The 12,899-nt window shown below is 38.8% G+C and overlaps 1 protein-coding gene across 1 annotated transcript in view; it reads left to right on the forward strand.

Moving 5' to 3' along the window:
- The window catches only part of LOC139711683 (5-oxoprolinase-like), a 58,371-nt gene that overhangs the window by 38,064 nt on the left and 7,408 nt on the right, over nucleotides 1–12,899 (forward strand). Inside the window, exons 15-24 of the mRNA XM_071623542.1 lie at nucleotides 778–948; nucleotides 3,150–3,426; nucleotides 4,102–4,278; nucleotides 6,284–6,421; nucleotides 7,254–7,364; nucleotides 8,122–8,223; nucleotides 9,101–9,275; nucleotides 9,994–10,103; nucleotides 11,143–11,364; nucleotides 12,053–12,187. Coding sequence (XP_071479643.1) covers nucleotides 778–948; nucleotides 3,150–3,426; nucleotides 4,102–4,278; nucleotides 6,284–6,421; nucleotides 7,254–7,364; nucleotides 8,122–8,223; nucleotides 9,101–9,275; nucleotides 9,994–10,103; nucleotides 11,143–11,364; nucleotides 12,053–12,187 — 1,618 coding nt within the window. The remainder of the gene's footprint in view (nucleotides 1–777; nucleotides 949–3,149; nucleotides 3,427–4,101; nucleotides 4,279–6,283; nucleotides 6,422–7,253; nucleotides 7,365–8,121; nucleotides 8,224–9,100; nucleotides 9,276–9,993; nucleotides 10,104–11,142; nucleotides 11,365–12,052; nucleotides 12,188–12,899) is intronic.

Here is a 12,899-nt window from a genome sequence, read left to right on the forward strand (position 1 = left end):
CATGAAAAAATAATAAAATAGAAGATTGTCACTCGTGAATTTCACAGCATATCTTAAAATTGATAAAGGTTAAATGGAAATGGTTAAATGCACTTAATCTGCAGAGTATCAGAAAGAAATTCCAAAGATTTGCCAATTGAGAAACAGGCATCTTGATATTCTGACATGTGTTGCCAATTTACAGATCAGATATAAATAAAGCAATTCAAAGACTCATGACAGTTCTGCTGCAGAAACGGACAATTAGACATGATCAAAAGAGAATACATGAATGACTCTACCATATGAAACGCCACAAATGCATAGTACCAATCATAATGAAAAAATACAACACCAAATGAGAAAAATGTTGTTAAAGGTGCTGTTTACCTTTGGGAGCAGTGTAATGTTCAAGATATCGCTTTTGATGCATATGTGTAGGTCAGTTGTATCACAAAACATCCTATCATGTAAAATTTTTGCAATAAAGCCTAAAATATAAGGAGGTATCACTATTTTTCTCATTAAACCATAGCCGTAGATGGTTTAGTCTGGAAACATTTTTATTATAACTATTGTTTACATTTTGTATATTTAACAATGCTTAACATCGATTATGCTGATTCAAATTTTTACAGCGGTTTCTATCCCTATCTCGTATTTTAGAACTATTTTGAAGCACTAATGCTGGGTTTTTTTTCATCTGCAAATGGTAAATTGTACCTTTAATCCAGTTGATTTGATAAAGTGAGAGTGATGTCACACCTTTGTGTCTCCATCCCCTTTGCCTACAAATAGGTATTCTGGAATCTTGTCTGCCTATGGCATGGCCCTGGCCGATGTGGTGCACGACATCCAGGAGCCGAGTGCCCAGAGCTACGAGCAGGCCGCCTTCGAGCTCATCGATGCCAGGATTGACGAGCTCGCCCAGAAGTGTGTGAAGGAGTTGGAGGGGCAGGGCTTTGCGAGGTAGGAGACCTAATTTTTATGCCTCCGCAACGAAGTGGCTGGAGGCATTATGTTTTCGGGTCGTCCGTCCGTCCGTCCGTCCGTCCGTCCGTCCCGTTTTGTTTTTGTCGATATCTCAAGAACCGTGTGGTGGTTTTACATCAAACTTGGTATGAGGGTATATCCTTGGGGGATAATACTTTGTGTGGATTTTAGGGTCACAGGGTCAAAGGTCAAAGGTCATAGGTTATTTTGTGAAGAAAAAAAAATTGAAATTTCATGTTTTTCTCCATATCTCGCAAATGGTTCAAGGTATCTTCATGGAACTTAGTATATATGCTTGTACCGGTGGGCAGTGATTATCTAGGGAAGTTGGGGGTCATGGGTCAAAGGTCAGGGGGGTCAAAGGTCAAGGTCAACTCCTCAAAATATCACTACTTTCCTTAAAATGCAATATGCCTGAAGGTTTTTTTTTTTTTTAAACTTGATGTATGGCATGTATTACCCAATATATATTTTTGGGGAAGTTTCTTGCCAAAAGGTCAAAGGTCGAAAGGTAAAAGGTCAAGTGAAAGTGCTAAATTGCACTTTTTCCTCCATATCTTGAAAGTAACTCAAGGTATCATCATGAAACTTACATATTTATGCATGTTCAACCTAACAGTGATTCTCTTTGGAACTGTGAGGTCAAAGGTCAAAGGCCAGGTTTAGATAATGCTATTTTCCCATTTGATACTGAAATTATACTTTTTCTCAATACCTTGAAAATTACTCAATGCATAAACTTATAAAAGGGTCAAAAGTCAACTAAAAATCATCAGTTCCCCAAATACCTGCACTCTGACATTTTAATCATTCATCCAATTGAACCTAGTTCTAGGAAAGTGAACTTTCAGCACATTTGTGTCAAACCTGTCATTTTAATATTTTGCCAATTGTGTGAAACTGTCATCACACATTGTCAAGACATTGTACTATAGACCTATTAGGAGAACCATGCATTATGGCGGAGGCATATCAGTAGCCGTAGCGATATATCTAGTTACCCATCCGGCTAGCAGTGTACGGTAACAGTGGGCACTAGTAATATTTAATGCTTGGCCAGGAAAGATAAATTTCATGTATATTTAATTATGCGAAATCAAAATGTAAAGTAGTATTATATACAAAACAAGCAAAAAATTTGTGTGCCTTCATATTTGCGATTGTTAAACATCATAATATGAATGTGTGAAAATTTCCACTCTTATGGTATGCTGTTATGAAAATACTACTGTGGAACAATGTGTATTGTGCCTGTTCTTTGTAGTGAATAGTTGAGTGCTGTGTGATGTTACATCATCCAGTGACATTGTATATGTTGTAGTCTCCTGCAGTTACGGCAAATCATGCTTGTGTGAAAGTGGAAATTTTGTGTGATTAATCTGTTTGTGTATTTTCATGTACTTGTTCCATATTGCGCTGCCTGCGCAGATATATGTGACCCACTACAACAAAAGGATCCTAAAGTCGCTGATGGCTGAGACAAGAAAATCAAGTTTGAAGTCAGATCATCATAATCGGTCAAAACTATCGGTTTTCTGTTTTTTTGCAGAATTTTGTAGTCTAATGTATCGTCTATCATCTGCCAAAATTTCGCAGCCAAATTGTCAAAGAAAGGCAAGGAAATAGCGTTTTTCTGGGCCATGATTTTCTGACTTTCAACGGAACAGAAACATGTCCGAAGATTTGGATTTAGCGCTGCAGCTATACTCCGCCCCTAGCAACGAGAGAGTGATCTCATTGGGCGGTGTGTGGCATCCTGGTCACTGATTGGTTGTGCGTAGACCGCTGGCGCTAAGCTTGAATGAACATCGTGGAGGTTGCTAAGATCATGCCTTCTATTGTCAAGCGTTGAAAACTGTCTTGCCTCCCCTTGATCATGATAGCATCAGAAGGAAAACTTTGAAGGCGGTTTTCTCGTAACGCTGATTTCCTAAACCACTAGATATGCACTAATAAAATCATCAATATCTCCGCAACAGAATACTTTCATGAGTCGTGTTATATATGAAATTAAAGTGGAAGAGCAAGGGAATAATATCATGTCATTTTCAGAAAATTGTCCTCCCCCGACTTTTGGATCCTTTTGTTGTAGCGGGTCACATATGTGTAAAATTTCACAAAAAGAAATATTTCATAGTCACAGTGTTACATGGAATATACTCACTTCTACCTACCAGGGATCACATAGAGACAGAGCCTTTCCTGCACATGCGCTATGACAAAACGGATTGCGCCCTCATGTGCTCGCCGGCAGCATACCCTGCCAAAGATGGCACCAGTCGCCATGGCGATTTCCTGGCAGCCTTCATGGCGAGGTACAAGAGGGAGTTCGGCTTCGTCATCCCGGAGCGGCGCATTGTGATCGACGACATCCGAGTGAGAGGTGTCGGGAAGACGTTCATTGACATGGATACAAAGAGGAGTCCAAGTGGGGCTCCCCCTAGAGTTGAAAAGGTGGGAAGGGGGAATATCCATTGTGCCTGTTATCATTATAATTGTAGTGATAATATGATCATTTGATTTATCATTTCAATAAACCATTATTTAATTTAATTTGATTCAATCATTCAAATTCTCATTATAGTGACAACATAATCAGTAAATTTTTCCCTGTATGTGTGAAGAATGGGTATTTAAGCTATAGATTAGTACAAGTGAATACCACTTTAGCTCAATCAACTTAGTGTATATGAAGCAAAAAAAAAAAAATGCATGCATGCGTATGAAATATTCATGATAATTTACATGTAGGTAGACCTTGGGTCCGCAAAGAATGTCAACACTGTTGGCAGAATCTAGTGCTTGAGACAAACCTCCTGACCATTCTGAATTTGGAGAAAAGAATCTGAATTTTGACCACACCCAGCTCTTGTTTCAATAGAATTTTGTTATTATACTTCTGCGACACATAGTGTGTCAGGGGGTATATAGGAATAATTTTTTTTAATGATTTTACTACACGTTCCTATTGGAATGGCTCCTTCATTCGTACTTTTGAGCCAAACCATCCCTATTTTCCTGTCAGAAAGGTTGGGAGGTTTGTTGAGATGTCCTCAGATCAAACTATATTTGTGCTTCTCAGCAAAGGTTTTTCCATCAAGATTTGAAACTGCTTCCTACATGACACAGGTGGTTAAATGTTACTTTGAGGAGGGTCAGTTAGACACCACCATCTATCGCCTGGAGGAGCTGTCATGTGACCACACCATCCGTGGACCGGCCATCTTGATTGAGAAGAACAGTACCATTCTGGTCGAGCCGAACTGTGTGGCATCCATCACTGACAATGGCGACGTCAAAATCCAGGTGAGTGTTCTCTGATTTATCATTCCTTGTGTTTCTTCGAAACTATTTAGTTCGACATGCATTGGTTTCATGCAGTGCGAAGACTGTTGCAAATCATTTTTAGTGTCCCTGTTGTGCTATAAGAACTTTAAGAAAAGTGTTTAAAGGGATCGTATAGTTTTGGTTGAGACCTAATTTCAGGTTTCTAATGTTATTTGGTGAGATAATGAGAAACCTCTGATGAAATATGAAAGAGCATGTAATTCTATGAGGAATTCAATGTTTATTTGATGAAAATTGGTTTTGAAATGGCTGAGATATCCAAAAAAGAGCGATTCTAATAAAGTGTGGGACCCACATTTTATTACGATCATTTTGTTTTACTTTGTTTTTGGATGTTTCAGTCATTCCAAACCCGATTTTCATGAAATAAACTTTGAATTCCTCTTAAAATGGTATGCTCTGTACTATTTCATAAGTGTTTTCTTGGTATCTCGCAAAAAGTTAAAAGTCCAATTCTCATCTCTACCGATACTGTACCATCCCTTTAACTGGTACTCGCAGTCATTTCAGGGAAATAAGAATACACTGATTCACATAAGTATTCAAGAGTCATGCATACTACTCCAACCAATGATCACGACATTGAGAACTCTTGCCTAAGATTAGCCCACCCATCATAGCATCTACTGACACATGCCAACTGCTCTCCAACTACTGTAAAACCAGAAGTGTTTGCGTGCATTTTAAGTTTGCAATTTTCGCGGAAGCCAAGATTTGTAAACTTTAAATGTATTCGAAAGTTCTTGTTGATACTACCGGCAGCAAATGCCAGTGGCAAAAATTAATGCAGCAAAAAAGGCCGTCAGCTCCAATTCGCTTTACAGTACTGAAATATATGTGGTCAGAGAACATGTGAATAGAATATTACTGTGTATACTGAGCTATGCTATTGTACAGTTGAGTTGGTGCTGGCTTGAACAAAAATGATGTCAAGTGGGTAATATGCATTAGTATCATCGTGGTTCTGTAGTGCACAAGGTGGTTACAGTGTGTATGTTGAAGGTTGCATTGCATGTTGTATTAGTGGGAGGAAGTGCATACAGTTACTGTGAGAAATACTAAATACAGCAAGGGAACAACCCCAAATGAGCATTATACATTGTACAGGGTGTATATTGCTCTCTGTCACTTGGTTGTGGAGTGCTGGTACATGGTGTGAAGTGTAAAACTTGATTGATCTGTTCTGTTATCTGATATCACATGAGTTTCTAATCTGAGAGATAAATGTATGTAGCAAACATTTCCTGTGAATCAATTTCACTGGGCTGAATTCATGACATTGAGATATTGCTATATCTGGTGCTATGGTGTTTTCTAAACCAATGTGAATATACCTTATCCCTCTGTGTGCCACAGTAGGATACCGCTCAATAGGATTATGTGTGAAATTTGTGCACATTGAACTCATTGGCATAGAAATGGTTAATACACACACAGACATTTTAATAGTCATTGCCGTGCACTGTCAGGTATGGTGCATTGTGTGTGTTTCACACTGTTAAACAGTAAATACACTTAAACACAGATCAGAGACTCCAACCCAAAGCACCTTCTGATCTGGAGATTCTCCCGCCTAAAACCCCTAGCAAACGGGAGACTCCAAGTTGATGGGTGCGAAGTGCGAAGTGCTCTCTGGTGCTATTTAAGGCTTATTTTCTTCAACACACGATAGAAATAAGTAAGAAATCCTTTCCAACGGGAGACAAAGAGCCAGGGCGGGAGAAATGAAATCTTAACCAGGAGAACGAGAGATTATGCAAAAATGGGTTTTCGGCGGGAGATCTCCCCTCGAAAACGGGAGGGTTGGAGTCTGCGACAGACATGGAGTCATTGCTATGCACTGTAAGGCATGTTGCATTGTGTCTTTCACACCAATGTAGATACACTTACACAATGTGCTCCCTCACCGCAACATGCTCAGCACTGTGCATTGTTTGTTTGTAATGTTCCTCATTGTCTCCAGGTTGGCAGTGGGAGCTCCAAGGTGATCGGCACGGAGCTTGACACCATCCAGCTCTCCATCTTCTCCCATCGCTTCATGAGCACTGCCGAGCAGATGGGGCGTGTCCTCCAGAGGACCTCCATCTCCACCAACATCAAGGTAAGGTGCCTTTAATATCATTTTCATCATCACCATCTTCATCCAGTAATGATGGCAATGATGAAGATGATGATCGTGATGATGATGATGATTATGATAATGGTGGTGAGGATGATGCTGATGCTGAGGATGAGATGATGATGGGATGATAATGTTGATGACAGTGTGAGGGAATGATGATGATGATGGAAACAACAACATTAGAGGTGATCATGAAAGTAATAATGAGAATTAGACCTAAAATTAGAGTGATCACCACTTTAAAACTACTGGAAAACCGAGTGATGATATCAAGCTATTTGTTTCTGCAGAGTTAGTTTCATTTCTTAGGACTCCACAGTGGTCCTTGCCACTTGATTTCAAGCACCTGTCTTTTACGAATTTATGCAACTCTGAAGTTGGTAAAAATATATGTGTAGATAATGATGATGGTAAAGTAAAAGATTACATACTGTTCTTCAAAGACAAATGATACATAGCATGATAATTGTTTGCACAGTGATAGTGCAGAGCTGCCAACTATTATGTTTAAAGATATGTGTATGTTTTTTCTTCTTCAAAATGTAAGAAAATATATATTTTAAATATAAGTTGTTGTTTTGTCTTCTATTCAGCATGTGCAGTCTTTCAACCACAACATGTAAACACTGCATGACCTGTGAATGGAGTTTACCAGATCTATGCTCAGCAAATGCATGATAATCTTAATTATTCCACCTTACCCTCAACCTTGAAGGAACAAAATAGCATGAAGGTTAATTATACATATTTCACACAAAATTATTAGGTAGTATTGCTACAAATTGTTCTCATGTTTGTTTGTCTTTTGTAGGAGCGCCTGGACTTCTCCTGTGCCATGTTTGGTCATGATGGAGGACTGGTGGCCAACGCTCCTCACATCCCAGTCCACCTCGGCGCCATGCAAGAGACCGTCCAGTACCAGGTATGAACTCTTTGTTTAACCCTTTCTAAGCCAGGGACTTTTGTCACTGTGTACAGAGCTATAAGATTTTCTTCGCCAATCAGCGCTCAAAGCACACAAAGGGTAACTGAATACGCCGAATATTTCGCGAGATTTTTATTTTCACGAATTTCGCGAGTCATCTGCTATTCGCAAAATTAAAAACACGCGAAAATATTGACTCTACTGCCGATATGAATGTGATGTACATGTATACATTTCTCCGTTCAGCACAGGACTCCACGATCGCGAATTTTACCACTCGCGAAATTGTCGGGAAGTCCCGATTCGCGAAAATTTAGACTTGTGAAATATACGGCGTACACAGTATAATACAGAGGTAACATATGTGGTGCTCACAGCTATTAACCTGTTTTTGTTAATTTAAAAGTTGCATAATTTGTTCATTTTTAAAAATTTGTATGTGTTGGTGACAGATTTTGTTCCCCTTTTTTGATGGGGAGGGGTTTACACCAGTACTGGTTCATCTAATGATCATTTCTTATTCAGACACATATTTGCATGGGCAATAAAAAAACAAAAATTGAATATGATATATTTGCTTTGTATGGATAAGGAAAAAATGGAAAGTAAAACACAACAAAAGAAAAAAAAAAAAAACAAAAGTGAACTTAAAATCTCCTATAAACAAGAAATTTGCCATGAAAGTTGTCTGGCTGCCCACTTGTATTAAACATCATGCCATGAAATTGTTCATATTCTCAAATCTTTCTACCAGATGCGTGAACTTGGTGACGACCTGAAAGAAGGTGATGTCATCCTCACAAATCACCCCGTTGCCGGAGGCAGCCATCTTCCCGATCTGACCGTCATCACTCCTGTAAGTAAAATTCAGAATGGTCATTTCTTAACCTGTTATACTGGTATAATTTGTTGTATTTCCTCATTCCTTTGAAGAACACTGGTGACTGTATGTGAGTTAGAGCAAGTTTCACCAGGCAAAAATGAAATATCAAACATAACTGTGTTACTTCAGTTTGTTTGATTCTTTCCAGCAGTGGAACTCTATTCTGGATGAAAAAAAAAAAAATTAATGAGCATTTATGAATTTGTTTATTTCTATTGTTGCACTGTTCACAGTTGGATTTTATTCAAACTAGATAATCACAATTATATTTTTTGATAAGATCTCATATATTGCCACATATGGTTGAACAAACATGAACTTTTTGAAGATGCTTTGCTTGTTAAATAAACATCTGTTTCTACATTTCGGGTACAGTGTGACACAAGTGTGCTTATCAGTTACTTCTTTTGCCAAATAGAGTTGCTTCGTCTTCTTATCATTCCATAGGACAGGAGTTGTTTTTTTTCCGTTTTTTTTTCTGGCAGTATACTTCTTTCCTGGTTCCTTATTTAGGTTGATGAAAGCCAATTTTTCAATCACCTTCAATAAAAACAACTGGATGCAAGAATTTATTAATTTGAATAAAGACACAGTACCTGCTGCTATGAGGGATAAGAACCTGCACTGGCTGTAGGGTGGAAGCTCAGTAGTCTCGTGAATATAACGCCTTTATAGTTAGCAGGAAAGTGTTAGTTTGAGTCCAACTCAAAGCGTGTTTGCCCACAATTTTTTATCATGGATACTACTAAAACACAGAATAATTGGTGTGTATTTACGTCAATAAACGGCAAGTATTCAATCAGTTGCAATTGAGTTGTTCATGTGAAATCACCTCTCCTTCTACCTGTAGGTCTTTTATCCGGGCGAGCCCAAACCAGTCTTCTATGTAGCCAGCCGTGGCCACCATGCGGACATAGGAGGCACCCACCCAGGCTCGATGCCCCCTCACTCCAAGTCAATCTACGAGGAGGGTGCCATCTTCATGTCTTTCAAGCTGGTCAAAGCGGGCGTCTTCCAGGAAGAAGGTTTGTTTGGATTCAGTTCCTGGAATCCTCCAGTGTTCACTAATTCTTGGAATTTATGGCAAGTTTGTAAATTTTTGGAAGGATGCCCTCTTGATAGTGCAAATACCTGAATTGGTTTAAAAAGAAATTTCAGAGTATTTCTGGTAAATGGAGAAAAACAATGATGTTCACAAATCGATAGATAAAGTGTGTATTTTGGTGAAATGCACATTACATGAGAGAAAATGATAAATGTTGAGTGTAGTAAAACTGACCTCTGTTCATTTTCTCACCTTGTTGCTTCTACATTTTTAGGACACTTTAGAAAATAGAGACACAAATTGCCTTTCAGATCAGTGCAAGGGAAATTTTGCTTGTGTCTCTTTCATTAATATGGCCCGAAGTACAGGACATATACAATTTTGTAGGCCCTACCACCTTGAATTTACACTCAAATCTCATCCATATTTTTTTTTTCTTATCAAAGATTATCCATGACAACAAATCAGCTTGCTAGAGGTCCGTCTAATCTAGAAACAAGTAATGTATGGAAAATCCACTCCAGTGGGTTTAGACAAGCTAACTTTAATCACATGAAACAGGTTAGAGAATAGTTTACTACTTAGAATGTCAGAACGAGATGAGCAGACATTTGAATACGCTTTGAAACATATGAATATATCATTTAAGTTGCCTATTGATCCTTCCACTACCTTTCCCTATATCCCCACTCCTCTAGCTGTGACGGCTGAACTGATGAAACCTGCCCAATACCCAGGATCCAGTGGTACTAGGAATCTCCATGACAACCTGAGTGATCTCCAGGCTCAGGTTGCAGCCAATCAGAAGGTAGCTTCAGTCTACAAGCTCTACTGTTATTCGTTTCTTTCATTCTTTTCCTAGTTTGCTCAGGTGTCGTGGCAACTTGAAACCTCATTTGCCAAAATTATTCAGTCACTTTGAGTTGTTTTTTTTTTTCCCTGCTGTACGTTGCGTAAGTGTTATGCAGACATGAAAATGTCAAGCTGATATGAAAGGTCTCATTTATTCTTGGAAATTGACTTCTCTACCTTTTTTTTTTTCCAGGAAGCATTTACTTCTTCTAGAATATGTTATTTATCCACCTTAGATTTAATTTTAATGCAGCAGTCATATTCCTATCCTGAAATAGTTGTCAAGATTTATTGCTAGGGTCATTTCCCATCTTCTATCAGAGATTCTTTGCACTTGTTCATTGTCACAGATTGTCATTTTGTTAGACCGTTAATAAATATCACTAACATTTTTCTTGCAGCAGTGGCGATCTCTTTAACTCTTTATGTGCCATGTCGGCACGTCCCACTCAGTCGACGGCGTGCCAACTTCGCATGTTCCGCTCAAACGCACTAATCCGCTTAAACCGATCGATAAATTGCCTAATCCCGTGGTACAATGAAAGCTTTTCTCGCGCTTTTGTTCCTTTTACATACAGTTTGCATTCTATGTGGTGATTGACTATCAAGCGGTGTCCCCAATTAAATTTGCGTATAAATTCTAAGTTTCTCTCACGATTTCATGTGCAAAAGTCACGCCTTTACAGTAATGTAGCAACTGGTCATTGAAAAAATAAATAGAAATAGATTTGTCATACAATTTATAGCAAAGCAAAGCTTGGCATTCCTCTTCAACTTTGCTCACTATTATGTGCAGCTCAACAGAAATTTGTAGAAGTTGTATAGATTGGAAAAACAGAATTCTTTCTCAAAGCATGACTACCTTCGTGTCTCAGAATAACGTGGTACACAGGGGGTTTCCACCATGGCAAATAAAGAGTTAAAAGGTTCTTGACCTTATGTTCAGTGTAAAAGTTTGTTAACCCCATCACTTCCATCCTGTCATGTTTGTCCAGGGGATTTACCTCATCAAGGAGCTCATTGACCAGTACTCGCTGCCCGTGGTCCAGGCTTACATGCAGCACATTCAGGCCAATGCCGAGGTGGCGGTCAGAGACATGATGAAGGAGATTGGACAGAAGACTCTGGCCAGCACAGGTCACACCACACTGACCGCTAGGGATTTTCTGGATGACGGCTCTGAGCTGGCACTCAAGATCAACATCGATGAAGAGAAGGTGAACACATCATATTTGTCATGACAAGACCTCATATCTACAAAATGTCAAATGTTCAAGAGAGCCAAAAACATGGCAGCCAAAGCACTATATCAAATGGGATAGTCTTTCCTTTGACATGCCGTGGTGGCTTCATTTTGGGGGTGAGACAACTAGGATTGGACAGGGCATCACTTAACTGATTGTCTGACCATTAATAAAAAAAAGTTGTTTTCACCACACTTTGAGATACCAGGTCTTGTCACCCCAGCAATGATAAATGATGTATGTTTTATATCTACATGTGCTATAAACATTTGATATACATATTTGATGACTATGTTTGTTATGAAGTATTTAAAATGTCCTATCAGACAGTAACTCTATGTCCTCCCCTTTTTGGCCCGTTTCATAAAGATGTCTTTATTTGTTGTAAGTGGCAATAATTACAGGTACCATGGAAACAACTTTGGTGCTTAGAGCTGATTACATGTTCCCTGACTGCTGCCGTAGTAACTGATTATTACTTACTGTATCCAATTACGAATACTGCAATTACTGCAACAATGATTGCAAATCTATTTGAATTAGATATAAAAGGGGAAAATGCATATTTTTCCACAATTCGGGGGATGAATCAGAAAGAAAAATGGTTTATATTTGTGACAAGTTTGATTCGTAAGCCTTACCCTCACCTCCCTGCTTCCAGGGTTCAGCAGTGTTCGATTTCAGCGGAACCAGCCCAGAGGTGTACGGCAATATGAACGCCCCAGCAGCGGTGACAATGTCGGCAATCATCTACTGCTTGCGCTGCATGGTTGGCCACGATATTCCACTCAACCAGGTATGTAGGCACCTCACCAATGCATTCTGCCAGCTGCCAGGGATCATTTAGAGCTGCAATAAGTCTCCCCAATTCTACAGAACACTCCTGATAACTGAAAGGCGCCATTTATTGTTTGCAAATGAAAAAAACAAAAGCTTCAGTGCTTCAAAACGGTTTAAAAATGTGAGTTATAGAAACGATCAATGTCAAAGTATCAGTCAGTATAATCAATGTTAAGTTTTGTTTAATATACGAAATGTGAACAATAGTTTTACTAAAATCATTTCTAGATTAAACTATCTGCAGTTATGGTTCTTGCGAAAATTAGCGATATCTCCATATGTTTGTGGCTTTATTGCAAAAGTTTTATATGATAGGATGTTTTGTGATACGACTGAACTACACATATGTATCAAATGTGATAATTCAAACATTTTTTATCACTGCTCCCAGTGGTAACATAATATTTCTTCTCTTTGCGAGAGAATATAAAGAGTCTCCTCGAATTTGGAGTTATTATAATTGCCTCTACATCTAATGCATGAGTATCTCCTTGGTTGCTCTCTGAAACCTTCTGATTTTAATGGGTGAATGTTGGCTACCCTGTACAAGAGTCCTGATAACGTGTTTCAGTGCTGGATAAAGTTCTCTACATCCAACCAAACCTCTGCCTGCCACGCTTTGCGTTCATATGCTGTTGTCAAAGTTTATATGAATTCATCTTGCAAAG

Source organism: Diadema antillarum, unplaced genomic scaffold (assembly GCF_040938485.1).
Source record: "Diadema antillarum isolate AM-2024a unplaced genomic scaffold, OU_Dant_1.0 seq00001684_RagTag, whole genome shotgun sequence".
NCBI lineage: Eukaryota > Metazoa > Echinodermata > Echinoidea > Diadematoida > Diadematidae > Diadema > Diadema antillarum.